This window comes from Hemitrygon akajei, chromosome 29 (assembly GCF_048418815.1).
Source record: "Hemitrygon akajei chromosome 29, sHemAka1.3, whole genome shotgun sequence".
In the NCBI taxonomy this organism is placed as follows: Eukaryota; Metazoa; Chordata; class Chondrichthyes; order Myliobatiformes; family Dasyatidae; genus Hemitrygon; species Hemitrygon akajei.
In genome coordinates this window covers 2,436,558-2,455,389 of record NC_133152.1, presented here as the reverse complement: position 1 = coordinate 2,455,389, position 18,832 = coordinate 2,436,558, and the positions used below count along the sequence as shown (strand labels likewise).

Genomic DNA, 18,832 nt, shown 5'->3' with positions numbered 1-18,832 from the left:
AGTGAGTATTAACAGTACTGTGACATCAGCTTTTGCAGAATGAATCCAGATAACCTCAATGTTGTATCACATTCCAATTCACTGTCGGACTCTGTCCCCATTACCTCTGCCTGACACAGGGAACTGATACAGTTAAATCAGTGTAAAGATAGTCAAAACAACCTCTCTGCTATGAAGTTAAGACCTGCAACAAGTGATGCACCATGTGATCTGATGGTGTCTGAGAACTGTTACAATATCATCTATTAATCATTAACTTCCATTACTTCAAACACTGCTCTGTTGCTGCCTCTGCACTAATTCCTTCCTAATTTTGTAATATAATTTGGAGAAATAGATTTGTCATGAAATGATTACTCTTCACACTTTAGTACGGCTGTGAAGAACAAAATGATGATCGGAGTCTCTGTTCCACCCATCAGAGATATTCATGCAGTGCACTCTGTATGCAGGGCCCTTAGCATTGTCAATGAACTCTCCCATCCATTCACCAATCTTTTTGACCCCTTAGCATCAGGCAGGAGGTGCCACAGCATTAGAACAACAAGTATTATGATGGAATGCATCTTCTTCCCCTAAGGCCGTTAGACTACAGAATTCCCTACCACCACCATGTCTCATCACAGCCAGTAGCATTATACTGCTTTACTTTTTAAATTGTGTCATAAATACACCTTCTTATTTGTTAATTTATTTGTGGTAATATTACCTATATGTTGTATGTGAGTTACATGTTGTTGAGGAATGCTATTTTGTTTGGCAGTATACATGTGAACAATAAACAGAACTTGAACTTGAACTTCATAATGCCCATTTGCAAATATCAAAGCCCCACGTATCATGGAACTGACAAAAATGCCATATCTCAGAGGATGTATGTTGGCAAGGATGCTGGGAGAATTCTCCAGTCCTCCAACACTGTGTTGGGACTCAGACATTGAGAGACAACCCTTCCGGAATCAATGGGTCTCAACTATCAGAAGTGGTAGTCCCTGAAATGATGTGTAGAAGTCTCTAGAGAGGAGCAGAAGAGTGGCTTCCCCTCTTTACAGACTTCCTCACTTGCCCTTCAATTACCCCAAACTTCCACTCTTCCCTGCTCCAATCCATCACCTTGCACCCCTTAGTTCTCCAACCCGTTTCTGACCCTCCTCACCATCAGTGGTCAGTGTCCATTTCCCTGCCCTACCCCTGACGTTCTGCTGGCAGCCGATACGCAAGGCTATTTGGGCAACAGCGGCTGAGAGAAACACCTGTGAAACTCAAAGTAGCCTGAAACCCAAACAGTAAAGCACGGACATCTGAAGAGGAGGTTTGATTGGACAACATGTGGTTGGGCATTCGATGGTCATTCAAACATCTCCAAAGAAGCCTCTGACCAGAACTAGTAACTGGTAACCCTACAAAGAGCGTAGATGGTGCAAAGTTCAAATTCAAAGTGTGGCCCACAACTATTCAGCCTATTAGGTTCATTCTGATTTCCACAGAGCAACCCTGATGAGTCTCAATTTGAAACATTTATTTATTTTCATAGATGCTGCCTGTCTTGCTGAATTCCTCCAGCATTTTGTGTGAGTTGCTCAACATTTCCAGAAGCTACAGGACCAGTACATTCCTGTCTCGCCACATTTTCATGTAAATGTTTCCCTCTCCCATGCCCATTAACTTTCCCTTGATTCTTTGCTGTTTATTTATAAAGGGATAACTTGTAGTGGTTAATTGAGATACTAGCAGTCTTTAGGATGTGGGCTAAAAGTGGAGTATGTGGGGGAAACACATGTTGTCACGGGGAGAACATACACAGACAGTAGTGGAGGCCGGGTACTGAACCCCATTGACTGGAGTTCTGTGGTTTAGCACCAAGGAACCTCCATTGCGCAGCACACTACACTCAAAAGGCAACCCAATCCTGCGGTCTTGCTTCTGGACTGGAATCCTACATCAACAGCAAAAGTGTAATTATTGTTTGTATAATTCCCCACAGATCATAAATACTTCAAACTCAAAATCTTACATTCAATTCAACATTGAAATTTAGCTCAGCAGGCCAAGACTATATTCAGAAGATCTGTGCTGAAGAAGGAATTAGGAATATTTCTTCCCTATTTGGGAAGAAATGGTGTGAGTCCTTGGCCCAGAAATACAATTTGCAGCAACACACACAAACTGCTGGAGGATCTCAGGAAGCCAGGCAGCATCTATGGAAAAGAGTACAGTCGACGTTCCGAGCCGAAACCTTTGGGCAGGACTGGAGAAAAGAAGATGAAGCACGAGTTAGAAGCTGGGGGAGGGGAGAGAGAAACACAACGTAATATTCAGACTCTCTGAAGACCACAGGTGCTCACATTCAATTGACTGTTTTTCCCGCTGCTTCTCCCACCACATTCTACATGCCACACTTTCTGCCATGAGGAGGTACCTGGGGTCCCTATCCCAGTCACTTCCACAGCTCTGCGATTCTCTCTCCACTGCCTGCAATGGGTTTGTCCGCTACCTTATCCTCTGCTGGATCCATGCTTTCAATCGCCAGATCTTTGACTTTCTCATGTCCTGCAAGGATTGGAAGACTGGTCATCGACCAACAACAGAACCTGCCATCTCCAATGCCGGCAGACACAGACATCACCAGACCGCAATCTCCTACTGCCGCCGACTCTGGCCTCGATCAACAGTTCATCCAGGCTGGGTCTTCATGTGCTACCATTGCAATTTGTGATACTTCACGTGCTCTTGATCTTTTCCATAGTTTCAAGTTCCCTGGCCCTGAGCATATTTTCACCATGTTTGCCAATCTATATACACCTCCGGCCCTACCAGAAGGACTTCAAAGATCTCCATTTCTTTCTGGACATCAGATCTAACCAGTTCCCCTCCACCACCACTCTCCCCCGTTTAGCAGAGCTTGTCCTCACTCTCAATAGTTTCTCCTTTGGCTCCTCCCACTTTCTTCAAATGAAAGGTGTAGCTATGGATACTTGTTATGCCTGTCTTTTTGTTGGCAACATAGAACAATCTACGTTCCAAGCTTACACTGATGACCGTCCCACACTTTTCCTACGCTACATCAACAATTACATTGGGGCTGCTTCCCGCACTCATGTCGACTTCATCAAAATTTCTGACACCTCCCTCCTCTTTCTCAGTTTCTCTGAGACAACTTACCTACTGATGCCTATAATAAACCCACTGACTTTCACAGCTACCTGGACTATACCCCTTCCCACCCTGTTACTTGTAAAAATGCCATGCCCTTCTCTCAGTTCCTCCATCTCTGCCACATCTGCTCTCAGAATGAGGCTTTTCATTCTAGAATGAAGGGGAAGTCTTCCTTCTTCAAGGAGAGGGGCTTCTCTCTCTCCACCATCAATGCTGCCCTCTTCTAGTTTTGCGCATGTCTGCCCTCACCCCATCCTCCTGCCACCCCACCAGGGGTAGGGTTCCTCTTGTCCTCATCTCCCACCCCACCATCCTGTAGCTCATAATTCTCCGTAACATCCTCCATCTCCAACTGGAGTGCACCACCAAGCACATCTTTCTCCCTGCCCCTCCCCTCCCCCACTTCCTGCTTTCCACTGGAATCACTCCCTACTCAACTCCCTTGTCCATCCATCCCTCCCCTCTGATCTCCTTCCTGCCACTTATCCTTGCAAGCGGACAAGTGCTACACATGCCCCTACACGTCTTCCCTCCCTACCATCGGGGGCCCCAAACAATCCTTCCAGGTGAGGCAACACTTCACCTGTGAGTCTGTTGGGGTCATCTGCTGTATCCAGTGCCCCCGGTGTGGCCTCCTGTATAATCGATGAGACCTGATGTAGATTGGGAGACCACTTGGCCAAGCACCTACCTTTCAGTAGCAAACATGAGGAAATCTGCAAATGCTGGAAATTCAAGCAACACACACAAAATGCTGGTGGAACGCAGCAGGCCAGGCAACATCTAACAGGAGTTAATCCTGATGAAGGGTCTCGGCCCAAAACGTCGACAGTGCTTCTCCCTATAGATGCTGCCTGGCCTGCTGCGTTCCACCAGCATTTTGTGTGTGTTACCTACCTTTCAGAGTCCACCTGAAAAAGCGGGATCTCCCACTTTTAATTCCACTTCTCGTTCCTATTTTGACATGTCCTTCCATGGCATCCTCTACTGTTGTGATGAGGCCACACACAGGTTGGAGGAATAATACCTCATATTCTGAATGGGTGACCTCCAACCTGATGGCATGAATATTGATTTTTCGAACTTCCAGTAATGCTACACCCCCAAACTTCACCATTTCCCACCCCCTTTTCCCGCTCTCACCTTGTCTCCTTACCGGCCCATCTCCTCCCTCTGGTGCTTCTCCCCATTTTCATTCTTCCATGGCCTTCTATCCTCTCCAATTAGATTCCCCCTTCTCCAGCACCAATTCTCTTTCACCAATCAACTTCCCACTCTTTCCTTCACCCCGTCCTACCCTCTCGGTTTCACCTCTCACCTTGTGTTTCTTCCTCCTCTCCCCCACTTTTAACTCTGACTGTTCATCTGTTTTCCTCCAGTCCTGCTGAAGGGTCTCAGCCCGAAATGTCAACTATACTGTGTCGCTTGGATTTCCAGCATCTACAGATTTTCTCTTGTTTGTGATACAATGTGCAGTCTAGTTTTTTCCAGGATAATCCATTAAAATGCATGCTGTCCAAGCATTATGCCATGAAAACACTGGTCCCACTGATGGACTCCCATTGAATCCCCAGAGAGTAAAATTTCTACCTAATACCTACTTAAGCTCTTTCATTTCTTTCAGAGCCACTTAACTACATGCATTTTCCTTACTGGGAAACTATGAGGATATTCTTAATGCGAATGTTTATAATGTTGTCCTTGTTGCTAATGAATGATTCAGGAGGTGAAATTTTAGCAGTTGGTATTGTCTAGAACCAAGCTGTGTTTTTCTCTGACACGAAGGAAAGTGCCCCATACATTGGTGAAATAAAATAACATAATCTAAAGAAGCAAAATAGCGTATTAACTGAAGATTGACACTGCAGCATGAGAATCTAAGAGATCTGTTGGGCTTGTTGGTTACTATGTTGTTCAGCTTTGAAAATATAAATATGAAAGAATAAATGCTGTGAATGTTCAAATTCAAAATGCAAATTTATTCATGAAATTAGCCAAATGAAATAGCATTCCTCTGGGGCCAAGGTGCAAAGCATATGCAGCACATTAATCAAAATATTCAACCAAAAACATAGTCATGAAAAATTCATACATTTAGCCCAAGTCCCTGATCGACATGTCCTACAAATTGATGGTGCATTCCCGGCAGTGTGAGACAATGCACTCCAGCCTGTCATCCCACTGATTGAACACTGGAGGGCAGCACCAATGGGAGAGACCAGCCCCCAACTGAGCATAGGTGTCACACACATCGTTCTCCAGCATTTCATCTTCTGGACTGCAGCAGCAGGCAAGCTCACAGCTTAAGGCCTTGTGTCCGCCTCAACCAAGGCCATGCAGCTCTCCTGCCTGCCATCTGCCATATCACCTAACAAGGGTAATAGGCCTGTGGCATCTTACAGTCCAACAGGGTCTTTCAATCACAAGTGAAATATCCAAGACAATCATCCACGTTAGTCCACATGCTACCATTGTACACCAACTCTGATGCTTTCAATGCTTTCCTGGCAGCAAAACAGTCTACACCCAGTCCATCTCCTCTGACACCCATTCCACCACTTCCGATGCCCGGTCCAGCTCCTCTGATTAACAAGCAGCTCTCTGATGACCTGCATTACCTGAAGTTCTTGGAGTCCAGCATTGTCTTGCGATCGTCAAAAGGACATTTAACAAAAATAAACACCTTTGGTTGGCCCCCGAGAGTCCACTGCATCTGAACGTGCTGCCATCTTACCAGAATGTAGGCAAAATGTCATACTGAGAGAATGGAATCCTTGTCAGTCACCCTCAGAAAGTGGAGACAATGTTTTGTGAATATGTTTGAAGATGATCACATGCAGCAGCGTTAATAACTTCCTTCTGTTCTGTGGGATGAATGCATTGATGCTAGTGGAGGTTTTCAACATGAAGTTTTTGATTTATGTCTTCTTAATCACAGGGCATAAATCACATACCTTGATTCCTTCCTGATGAACTATACGGTTAAATGTGTTGGAGAACAGTAAAGGGATGGATATATTACTCATGGGATAGGTGTCCACACACGAAGTTAGCTGCAGCCAACACAAGCAACGTAGGCACAAATGGTACAAAGATAAGGGTTTGCAGCAATCTGCCCTAGAACAATAGATTGGAAATATGTTACACATGTATCACATCACACAAGCTTTAACATTATCTATTACATTGTCAATAAAAGGTGTGTAGCCCTTTCTGTTGCCATAAGGTTCGGTTCTGATTTCTTTGATTCAAAGTTTTCTCGTTTAATCGTTTGGTCAAACGCTATTTATAAATTCATCAAAGACGTTATTGTTGTTGGCAGAATCTCAGAAGGTGACAAGAGGGTGTACAGGAATAAGAGGGATTGCCTGTTTGAGTGGTGTTGCAACAATTTTGCACTCAACATCAGCAAGACCAAGGAATTGATTATGGACTTCAGGAAGAGGAAGTCAGGAGAACAAACACCACTCCTCATTGAGGGGTCAGTGGTGGAAAGGGTGATCACGTTTCTTGGTGCCAAAGTCTTGGAGAATCTATCTTTGACCCAAATCATTGATGCAATAATGAAGAAAGCATGCCAGTACCTGCATTTCATTATGAACTTGAAGAGATGGAATTGGTGCAAAGTTTAAAGAAGTTTTGAAAATAGGTAGAGGAGCAGGTAGTTTTGAGGAAACAGAGAGGCTATAGAAGTACTTAGACAGATTAGGAGAATGGGCAAAGAAATTACAGATGGAGTATAATCAAACACGAGGAAATCTGCAGATGCTGGAAATTCAAGCAACACACACAAAATGCTGGCGGAACGCAACAGGCCAGACAGCATCTATAGGGAGAAGCGCTGTCGACGTTTCAGGCCGAGACCCTTCATCAGGACACAGGTCTAAGGGTCTCGGCCGGAAACATCAACAGGGCTTCTCCCTATAGATGCTGCCTGGCCTGCTGCGTTCCACCAGCATTTTGTGTGTGTTATATGGAATATAGTGTCAGGAAGTATGGTCATGCACTTTGGTTGACTATTTTCAAAATGGAGAGAAAATACTTAAAACTGACACGCAAATGGACTTGGAAGTCCTTGTGGAGGATTTCCTAAAAATTAATTTGTAGTTTGAGTCTATGGTGAGGAAGGCAAATGCAATGTTAGCATTCATTTCAAGTGTACTAGAATATAAAAGCAAAGATGTATTGTTGAAACCTTATAAGCACTGGTGAGGCCTCATTTAGAGTATTGTGAGTAGGTTCATAGAAAGGATGTGCTGAAACTGGAGATAGTTCAAAGGAAGTTTACAAAAATGATTCCAGGATTGAAAGGCTTGACATATGAAGTGTTCAATGGCTCTAGGCTTGTATTTACTAGAATTCAGAAGAATGGGGGGGGTGGGGGGGTGACCTCATTGAAGCCTATCAAATGGTGAAAGGCCATGAAGTGGATGTGGAGAAGGTTTTCTATGGTGGGAGAGTCTAAGACCGGGGACACAACATCAGAAAAGAGGAGTGTCCTTTTAGAATGGAGATGTGGAAGAATTCCTTTAGCCAGGGAGTTGTGAATCTGTGGAATTCTTTGCCACAAGCAGCTGTGGAGGCTAAGTCTTTATGTATATTTAAGGCATGAGTTGATAGATTCTTGATTGGTCTGTGCATGAAGGCAGGAGATTGGGTCTGAGAGGAAAATTGGATCAGCCATGATGAAATGGGCCAAATAGCCTAATTTTGCTCCTATATCTTATGGTCTTATGGAGATTTGGTATGTCACCAAAGACTCTTGCAAATTTCTAAAGATGTACAGTTGAGAACATTCCGACTGGTTGTATCACTGCCTGATATGGAGGTTCCAATGCTCAAGATGGCGAGAAGCTGTAGTGGGTTGTAGAATCAGCCAGCTCCATTACAACCACCACCCTCACTACCATCAAAGACGTCTTCAAAAGGAGGTGCCTCAAGAAGGCACCATCGAACACTGGGGGCTATCACCTTCTGGGACATTCCTTTTCTTGTTACTCCCATTAGGGAGGAAGGATGGGAGCCTGAAGAACCACATAGAGTATCTTAGGGACAGATGACATCTGGTTTCTGAACCGTCCACGAACATTACCTGAACCCTTTTGCATGATTTATTAGATCTAGCACTGACCTATTGCCACAAATCAAGAGCTTTCACCATGATTCTGTTTCTGACATTTAAACTTCAAATTCTTTCAGTTATCTTAATATCTATAGGGGTAGAATTGTCTGCTTGGATGCTTACTTGAAGTAAAATCTATATTTCTCTTCACACTGTGCCTTTGGATAGCTCTGTCCTCAGGCAATTTTTAAATTCTAATCAAATCCAAACAAATGAATCAGTTCATTGATAACTTCAGTAATCAATTAACATTTTATAAATATTTGCAATGTAGCCATTAACAAGTAGCTACGAGTAGAAGTATTTTAATGTAAAATTCAACACTAATGACACTTAGTTAATCTGATCACCTTTTGTATTATATTTAGTATCCATGATTAGCAAATATGTTACGTGAGCTCACTGGGTTGAAGTCACAAATAGTTTACCCACTCAGGACTCTGAAAGGATGTGAATACAGTCTTTCAGCACTTACTTTAATTGGAGGGACAGGAGAAGAGAGGGGAAAGTGTGAAGGGCGGTACAGTGGCCAATCAGATGTGAAGTTTATGGACCTTGATTCCTAGATTGGAAGGATGCTTCCCAGAACAGAGGTTGCTGGTAGGGAAGACAGTGTCACTTCACAGACTTCTACGTATTTCAGCATTGTGTTTGCTGTCAATCATCAGTCAAGCATGAGAGGGGGAAGGAAACTGAGAGATGAAAGCATGCAAAGACAGTGTGTGAACGGCCTCCAGATGTTCTTGTCTGCCAGTGTGAGGAACCTTCAGACATTTGCTTTCAGGTGTATAAGATTATGCTGAAACCTTCAGGTGTACAAGATGGGTGAGGCATAGATAGAATGGACAGCCAGCATGGAGCAGGTTTAGACAGGTTGGCACCGTATCATGGGCTGAAGGGCCTGAATTGTGCTGTGCTGTTCTATGTTTTATGCTCTATTCTCCTCCAGAGGTCTTCATACCTCGGTGTCCTCCAGAAGTAACAGAGAAGTTATCTATCTACTATGAGAGACATCAGAAGAGGTCCTCAATGGATATCGACCTAGCCTTACTGGCATAGAGTCACATGACATCCCATATTCCCATCAACACCCCACACTCACTTACATACAAGGAACAGTTTACTATGCCTTTGGGATGTGGAAGGAAAGTGGAGCACCCAATGGGAATCCGCAGCGAGAAGGTGCAAACTCCGCCCATAAAACACCGGAGCTGAGAACTGAACATAGGACACTGGAGTTGTCTGCCAGGGTTATCAGCTATGTCACTGTTCCTTCTTTAAACTGAGGACAAGTCACAGACAGTACATTCTTGCCAGGGCCGGTTATCCTGCTGGCTGCTGTGTGACAACAGGTACAAGGGACACAGCAGGAAGAGACCTGACTATGGAGCACTAGCTGACAGGCAGAAGGAACAATGGCAGTAGGGCAGTGGACAAGTGAATGGAATTATTGGAGTCTTTGGTCTGGACATTCACTGGCATTAATAATCTCCTTTACACTGATCTAAACTGTCTAAACAGAATCAGGTTTAGTGCTAAGAGCCCAAGAGCAAGGAAGAGGAGTAGCGATAATTTAAAAATGAGTTAGAGGTGAATAATGCCTTGTTATAGATTTAAGTCAGATTGCACCTGAACATATTGTGCACAATTCTTGTTGCCACACTGTTGGAAGCTAGAGAGGATACAGTAAAGATTCACAACGAAGTTACTGGGACTGGAGGGCCTGAGTTATAAGGTTGATACTAGGTAGACTGGGTCTGTTTACTCTGGAGCAAAAGAGATTGCATCAAAAGTGACTGCATCACTGCATCTCTGTGTGGTATCTCAGTTGTACAGCAGCTGATAGGAAAGCACTTCAGTGTGTTGTCTCTAGTGCACAGAAAATCATCAGGACACAGCTCCCAGCCCTGGAGGTCACCTACAGCTTACGCTGCCTAAGGAGAGCTACAAGCATCTGTAAGGACAATACACACCCATGCAATCATCTGTTTGAACTTCTTCCATCTGGCAGACGTTATAAGATTTTTTATGCCCGCACTTCCAGACTGAAAAGTAGCTTTTTCCCCAGAGCTATAATTGCTCTGAGCCAATCGATCAAGCATCATCCATAAATTTATTATATTGTCACTTTTAATACTGGTTTTATGGCTGTCATGCATCTGAGTTGCACTTTTGTACTACTGGACATTGCTTGTACTGGCTGGTTACTTGATTTTATTTATTGTTTGTTTATATTATTTGTTGTTTTATAGATTGAGTATGAGAGTTACTCATTTTCACTGTATTGGTGCATGACAAATTGTACTATGCAATGACAATAAAGATATTTCATTTCACTTCATTTAGGGGTAACTTTAAAGTTTATAAAATCATGAGGGGTGTAGATAAGGAGAATATCACAGTTTCTTCATGGGGTAGGGGAGTGTAAAACTAGATGGCACATGTGTAGGATTTGAAGGGAAGATATATAGTGGATGTAAAAAGGCAGGTTTTTCACAAAGTGCGTGGTGGGTACATAGAACCAACCAATTGATGAAGTGGTAGAGGCAGGTGGAATTGCAATTCTTTAAAAGGTATTTGGACAGCTCAATGGATAGTAAAGTTGCAGAGAGATATGGGCCAAGTGTGGGACTGGCTGAAGATAGTACCTTGGTCGGTATAAAGAGACGGGCAGAAAGATCTGTTTTTGTGTTGTATGACCACAGACTCGTCTGAAGAAAGCAGTCTTGAGACCTAAGTGCTCCTGTTGAGACTTGAGGGACGAGGACGAGCAGCAGCAACATTAGGCAGGTTAAGGTTGAATTTTTTTGACTCCACTGGAGGCAGTAACAGCAGTAATGGAATGGCCTACTCCTCGTGAAGAAGTCAAGTATCCCTGGTGGCCATATTTGCAGGAAGTGTGTCCAGCGACATCTCCACACAGATGGGTTGGATAGGTTGGAGCAGCAATGGTACTGAGGAGCATTAGGAGACAGGAAGTGTTACAGTTGTGAGCTTCAAGGATGAGGTCACACACAAGGTTAGCTGGTTAGATGGGTAATTGCAGGGATGTGGAGTCTATTTCCCTCTCTAAATAATGCGACTTTGATACTATAGGATGGGAATGGCCTCTCAGTAGCCAGATCAGTGGTACTATGACTGCCTTTGCTGAACTGGTGGATGGGCAAAGTCCAGGTGAGCCATGTGATAGGATTCTCTATCGTCAGGTGTTTCTGTGGTCATGAACAAGACATTGCCTCCCTGAAGCAGCATTAAGAATGCCTCTTGTGCAGGCACAGCGCAATTTGAAAAGGGACGAGGAGCAGCCAAGCGCTCTGTCAGTATGAACACCATAGGCAGAAGGAGCAGTGGTCCTGCAAATAGTATTAGGGAGCAGAAAGTTAAAATAAACAAGATTAGAGTTGTAGTCTCAGGATTGCTCCTTGTACCATGCAGTAATCAGGAAAGAAATAAGAATATAGTACAGTTCTGTGTGTGGTTAAGGAGCAAGTGCAGGAGGGAGAGCTTTTGGTACATGAATGATAGAATGATGGAAAAGTACAGCACAGAATCAGGACTTTTGGCCCACCTGCTCCATGCCGAACTAGTTAAACTGCCTACTCCCATTAACCTGCACCAGGATCATAGCCCTCCGTACCCCTACCATCCACATATTTATCCAAACTTCTCTTGAATATTGAAATCGAGCTTGCACTGGCAGCTCATTCCACACTCTCATGACCCTCCCATCAAATCTCCCATCTTGTCAGGGTCCGGTCCGGTCCATAATCCACGTTCCGGGTTTGGATCCAGTCCGAGGGCTCCAGACTCCGGGTCCTGCAGTTGTCCCTCCCATCACCCGTGATCTAGTTAGGACCCTCCTGGCTCAAGGAGGCACACCTGTAACTCATTGAGCTGCAGGTGTTTATAAGGGGCCTTGGGACTGGTTGTTTTGTTCTGTTTCCTGTTTCTCTGCTGGCTCTGAACTCTTCTCTGCATTCTGTTATCCTGTTCGGGCTCTGATCTACTCCTCATCATGCTCCTCTGCCCCGTACCAGTACTGCCAGGTTGGTCCACTCCCCCACCTTTCTTCCCATGCGCTGGTCCCGCTTCTCCGCTCGTTTGTTTCGTTTGCGCAGTCGCGCTGTCTGCCGGCCGTTCCCGACTTTCCCGTTATCATGACTGTTGTGTTGGTCACCCTGGACCTATGCCCGTTCCTACCCCTTGCCTCAGTCGGGCAGGTCCAGGCGACCTGCTGCTGCCCAGCTGTGGTTCTGCCCGCTCCTATCCCTTGCCTCCATCGGGTGGATCTGGCCGACCTGCCGCTGCCCGGCGGGAATTCTGCCCATTCCTATCCCTTGCCTCCGTCGGGCAGGCCCGGCTGGTCTGCCGCTGCCCGGCGGAGGTTCTGCCCTGTCCTCCTCTTCTGCCCGAACCCTGGGATTGTGTCCCGCACCCGCCTAGGGGTCCGCGTCGTGCCCAGGCCTCCGGTGTTTCCGCCTGGGAGGCGGCCCTTCCCAGGGAGGGCTCTCCGTCAGCCTATCTAGTCACCTAGACCTGCTTGCCTGCCTGCCTGAACCCCGGGGACTTGTCTACCTGCCTGCCTGAACCCTGAACCCCAGGGACCTGTCTACCTGCCTGCCTGAACCCTGAACCCTGGGGACCTGTCTACCTGCCTGCCTGAACCCTGAACCCCGGGGACCTGTCTACCTGCCTGCCTGAACCCTGAACTCCGGGAGCCTGTCTACCTGAACTCGAACTTTGGGAGCCCGCTCCGCTCTGCCTGCCTGAACTGCGGGAGCCCGCTCCGCTCTGCCTGCCTGAACTGCGGGAGCCCGCTCCACTCTGCCTGTCTGAACTCCGGGAGCCCGCTCCGCTCTGCCTGCCTGAACTCCGGAAGCCCGCTCAGCTCTGCCTGTCTGAACTTTATCTACCTGAACCCCAGCTCTATCCTTAAGTGCCATGGCATCCCCATCCTGTCCTCCCCCTAGTACTTCAGTGTCTGCGTCCAGCGTTTGGGTCCATCCGGCCGCGTTCCTGACACATCTATCTTCTACTTTCCAAGGAATAAAGTCCTGAACTATTCAATGTTGTCTCATAACTCAGGTCCTCCAGATGCAGCAATATACTGGTAAATTTTCTCTGCAGTCTTTCAGCCTTACTTGCATCATTCCTGTGGGTAGGTGACCAAAACTGCACACAATACTCCAAATTAAGCCACACCAATGTCTTATACAGCTTCAATATAACAACCCGTCTCCTGTTCTTATATGTTGATTTATGAAGACCAATGTGCCCAAAGTTTTTGTAATGGCCCTATCTACCTGTGATGCCACTTTCAATGAATTATGGACCTGTATTCCCAGATCCCTTTGTTTTACCACCCTCCTAAGAACCCTACCATTTACTGTGTAAGACCTGTTCTGGTTGGTTATACCAAAGTGCAACACCTCACACTTGTCTGCATTAATTTCTGTTGAAAAATTCCTCTCGTTTTTAAACCTTTGGCGCACTATGTCACACGCCTGTGCAGTCTAGCATCTTTTCCCCGATCACTAAAAAAAAAGGTTTCTCTCCGAGATGTCTTTAGTCATTCACTCTCACTGAGATATTTAAAGAGATATTTACAAATCAGAGACTTTTTAAGATCTCAATTATATACATTCCCTATAAGCTCAGATAAGAACTTACTAGATGTAGTTTTTAGTTTGACACTTTTTCGTAATAGTGTCAATATTTCGTAATAAATATCTAATATTTATGATATGTTACTGGAGATGAGGAATGCTCCTTTACACAAAATTAAGAATCTCTTGGAACAAGACTTACAGACATCAGTATCTGAGGAAACTTGGAATGAAATTTTCAAACAGGTAAATACTTCATCGCTATGTGCTCATCATTCCCTCATACAATTTAAAGTGGTACATAGAGGTCATATGACTAAGGATAAGCAATCTTATTTTTATTCAGATATATCTCCCTACTGTGACAGATGTAATAATGGAGAAGCTTCATTAATTCATATGTTTTGAACTTGTCCAAATCTTGAAAAATATTGGAAGAAAGTTTTTCAAACTTTTTCCTTACTTTTTAAAGTCAATGTTAAGCCTCACCCTCTGACGACCCTATTCGGTATTGTTGCAGGACAAGATATTAAGCCAAAAGCATCTGATTTATATATTTTGGCCTTTAGCTCTCATATAGCTAGGAGGATGCTTTTGTTTAAATGGAAAGATGTTTTTCCTCCTACTCATGCTCAATGGGGGGGGCTAAATTAGCATGGACTTCCTACAACCAGCTACAGGGGTGCGATAGCTAGGAATAGGGGAACATTGTAGTGATGTGGCTGGGGTAGGGGTGGTGAAATATTCTCAGAAAAAGCTTCTCAAAAACAATATGCATAGATGGGAGCTTCCTGGAGCCAAGGGCACTCACACCAGAAAGTACAGTGAGGGTAGCTACCAGGGGTTCTCTTACCCATCATCAGTATTGTGGCATCTATTATCAGGAACAACCTGCACTAAACCAGGGAGCTTTCTACGTGAGGGTGACATGGGCTGTGAGAGTGATACAGGCAAGCAAGTCCACTGGGCCTTGAAGTTTTCAAAGGTCACACAGAAACCATCGCTAGCACTTGCACTAATGGTGATAAAATGTGCATTGTACAAATCACTCAAACAAGCTGGGCAGCTAATACACTGTACATGGAAACCTCCCACCAAAAATGCCATAGGCTTTCTATGCCTGCATTAACTCTTCTAGAAATATGTGCAGTATCAGTTTAGTGCAGCATATTCTGCATCCCGTTTCTACCTTTGCATCAAAAAATCTGTTATGATGACACACTGAAAGCTTTTCACTCTTTCTTGGTACTGGTGGCAATAATAATTCCAGTTCCAATTATTTACAGTTTTCTTCTATTCAACACCAATTGTCCAGTTATTGTGAGCTCAGATTTCTGGATTTGTCCATTGTACAAGCTGAGGGTATGGAAAATATAAAACCCAAGCCATTTGTGCAATCAGTTGGAGGGAAGTTTAAATCCCTTTGGGACAAATTTACAAAGGAACTGTGTTGCCCAACAATTTGATTAATCATGGACACAGATGAGCTATTTACTAAAACAGTCAGACATAATTGGTCAGCACCATGACACTGTTTCACAGTAGCGGAGACAGGGGTTAATCCTGATCGCAGAAGGGTCTGTGTGGAGGTTGCACCTTTTCCCTGGGTTTTCTATGAACTCCAATTTCCATATTTCAAAGGCTTGCAGCTTGCTACATTATTTACCATTGTAACTTGTCCTTAGTGTGTTTGTGAATGATAGAACCTGTAGGAAGTTGATGAGATTGTGAGACAATAAAGAAAATGGGATTCGAGTAGCGTTGATACAAGTGGATCAGCAAGGGGACCCGGTGGGCTGAATCTCTCTGTGACTCTTAGTAATAATTTGATTCAAATGTTAGAAGCTTATTTAACATAATATATTTGCCAATTACTTCTTATAATCTATATTATTCTCCTGAGGGCTCAGCCACTTCTGTCATTTTGTGTCTGACATTTAATTTGGTTCAGCTAGACAACCGACCTAAACTAGCATTTGTTTTATACAGGTCAGTTAATGTCACATTTATGCAAATAATAACTGCTCAGAGATTGCCTGGAGTTGCTTACTCAGTGTGTAGAAGACCTGGGGAGCATCTCCCTTGCTGCAGATCGGCTTAAACGCTTCAGGCAGTTTCGTGTTGTTGCAGAAGGAGCGGGTTCCCAAGTAGGTGAAACGTGGCCTCTCGAAGATCTCATTATCCATCACCTCCTTCAGATGAATCACATCATCCAATTGAAAATCATGGTCCCCCAGCTTAGAAAGAGGAGAAACATAGAGGAAAGCCATTACCTCATTCACACATCCAGGGTGGTTTGAAGCATAGAGCCCAAAATAGACGCTGCTGCTGATATGAGTGGATCAGGGAGTTTAGGGTTCAATTTCGGCACTGCTCTGTAAGGATTCTCTGTATGTCCTCCCGGTGGAATGCATGGGGTTTCTTTGGGTTCTCTGGTTTCCTCCAACAGTCGAAAGATGTACTGGCTAGGTTAATTGGTCATTGTAAATTGTCCTGTGATCTAGTTAAACAGGTTTTACTGGGGCAGCGTGGCTCTGTGCTGTTTTGCTAAATATTGGTGAGGGATGATCTGAGTGAAACTTCAGTCACCAGTAGATTGGCCTGGTGTAAGCTGTCATATTGTGTTGTTCTGTTTTCATTAAGATCACATGGTTTCTTGTGATGAGGAAGGTCACAAGAAACCATGTGGCCTGAACTGTGATTCTTGTGTGTGCCGGGCTGGATGAACGCAAGTTTGTATATGGCAGGTTTAGGAGTGATACATTGAAGAGTGAAGAACAACTTAATACTTGACAAACTCTCAATGGGAAATTGCACTTCCATCCCATTGGAAGGAAGGAAAAGAAACATTCACTAACTTCCTTGTAACATGGTTGTACAGGTTTTTGTGGCTGATCTCAATTTTCAAAGAAGCTGAAGTTCACTGAGTTTACAGTTAGATTGGAGTCCATCTTTCATCTTTCTTATGACCAAACAGCTCATTGATCCTTCCCAACTTTGGAAGCTTGGAGAATTTATTTGATCTATCACTGATTGGAGAACTTCCGCTACTATACCAATAACATGAATGACTAGCTACCAAAGACTAAAAGTACAACAAAAATTGTAGTCAAACCAAATAATTTTTTAATATAATCGAATGGCACACTACTATTTTTGCTCATTCTTCTCCCCCCACCATCTCCCTACACCTGTTCCTTGCATATGATGCATATCTACAATCATGCTATCGGGAAGCCTCTCCAAATATTAGTAGAAGGAACTTAGAGCAACTGGCACGGTACAAAGGGAAGGGTTTACCACAGTCAAGGTGGAGACAGAGTATTGCTCTTACCCGAACAACGATAACTCCTGAAAGAGCTTGCAAGGAGGCGTTGAGCAAAATGCTGGCCCAAACTGTTCTCATGGTTGCTGATGTTCTCCTGAAGCAAATCAAGCCAGTGCAACCTGTCAGCCTGAACTGTCTTTTTAAAGTCTCGGCTGAAGATTTTTAAATCATCTGATACTGCTTCAATGACATAAGCACAGTAAATCACAGTGCACATGAATTGTCTTTATACAGCTAAATGAAATGACATTTATCTAATGTCATTAATGAGTAACTGAATGTCACTATTATGGTTCAAAGAAAGGAATGTTTTCACTGTACATGATGTGTGGCAAAGTTATAAATGAGTCTGCAATCTAAACTCAAGTGAGTCCTTTTCCTGGAACAGTTTGATATTGTTTAATTTATACATCAGTGATTCCTGGGCTTGGTGGGTGAAATGATGCCAAGTTGGAAAGATCAAAAAGAATTGAGTTACATATTACATTTTTAAAAGAATCTTGTATGACAAGCCAGGAACAAGAGTTGGAAAAGAGGACAGTTGAATGGTGAATACTGAAGGAGGCAGCATAAGGCTCACATCTGACCCATGCCCATTCCCTGATAACTACTATGGAAGCATAGTGTGATGCTATTAGAGGTCAGGGCATTAGAGTTTGGAGTTCAGTTCCAGTGTCATCTGTAAAGAGTCTCTGTACATCCTCCCCGTGGAATGTGGTGGTTTTCTTCCAATTCTCCAGTTTCCTCAGGCAGTCCAAAAATATTCTGTGTAAGTTAATTGATCATTGTCCCATGATTAGGTTAGTATTAACTCAGGGGTTATTGGAGCTGCACTTAAAGGGCCAGAAGGTCCTTCTAAATAAAAAAAAATAAAATAAAGCTACTGTTGTCCCTTTCTCTGTTTCTTTCCCACAAATTCACAAAGTTTTCCCTTATTACTGTAACATGCTGTAGAGTTTCACTGATAATGTAATTGTTTCTTTGTAGCAGTAATGTTTGGGTTATGACTAGAGATAATGGGGTTTGGAATGTTGTTCTTTCTTGTGAGTCTGGAAGAGAGATTTCTGCGGTCTTTTGCCGGGGAGAGATGAGGAGAGAAGACACGAATGGAGAGAGTTGGTAGACCGCTGGACAGGGTGAACTTGGAGCGAGGGTCCGAAGGGCACCGACGATTGGAAGAGGTCGATGGTGGACGACGGCTTCTCAGTGAGCTCCAACATTGTGCAACAGACTGTTTAATAAGATTGCGCCCTTTTTCTTTTTTTTTCGTTTCTTTACTAACCATATAGTCAAAGTAATAGTTATAAAGCTTAATCGTTTAATCGCATATTGTGTACTGTTTGTTATTTTGGGGTACTGATTTGTAACAGGGGACACATCGTGCAGCTGACGCACCCTGCAAAAGTTGTCATCGTTGATCATAGTCAGCTTCATTTGTTGGCTGGCCCTGCTTCCCAGCAATGATGTAAAGTCGTCAGTGACCACAACAAACTCGACAGAATACTTCGGGGTATTTAGCGTAACATCATGGGGTTACGCAATTTCACTCTGCACATCTCTTCTGCATCCATGGTGGTCTTGTTCCACATCAGCAGCTTTTTTGTGCATTGTCTTAGTTTG

At 44.0% G+C, this 18,832-nt stretch overlaps 1 protein-coding gene across 1 annotated transcript; it reads right to left on the bottom strand.

The window, feature by feature from the left end:
• Positions 1 to 5,177: 5,177 nt before the first annotated feature.
• On the bottom strand, positions 5,178 to 17,326 carry LOC140718551 (guanylin-like). The gene is made up of 3 exons (XM_073032509.1): positions 17,219 to 17,326; positions 15,935 to 16,121; positions 5,178 to 6,273 (listed from the first exon to the last, which is right to left on the bottom strand). Exons 1-3 carry the CDS (start codon positions 17,288 to 17,290, stop codon positions 6,206 to 6,208), a joined length of 327 nt encoding a protein of 108 aa, XP_072888610.1. The 5' UTR covers positions 17,291 to 17,326; the 3' UTR covers positions 5,178 to 6,205.
• Between the last annotated feature and the right edge of the window lie 1,506 nt (positions 17,327 to 18,832).

What these genes read in the sequence shown, in the direction of transcription:
- LOC140718551 (XM_073032509.1), bottom strand. Translation starts at nt 17,290, where the DNA reads ATGAGAACAGTTTGGGCCAGCATTTTGCTCAACGCCTCCTTGCAAGCT. An exon ending in CAGGAGTTATCGTTGTTCGG is followed by an intron (nt 16,122 to 17,218) that starts GTAAGAGCAATA and finishes CCTCTTTCTAAG; the next exon opens with CTGGGGGACCATGATTTTCA. An exon ending in CCAGGTCTTCTACACACTGA is followed by an intron (nt 6,274 to 15,934) that starts GTAAGCAACTCC and finishes CTATTGTTCTAG; the next exon opens with GGCAGATTGCTGCAAACCCT.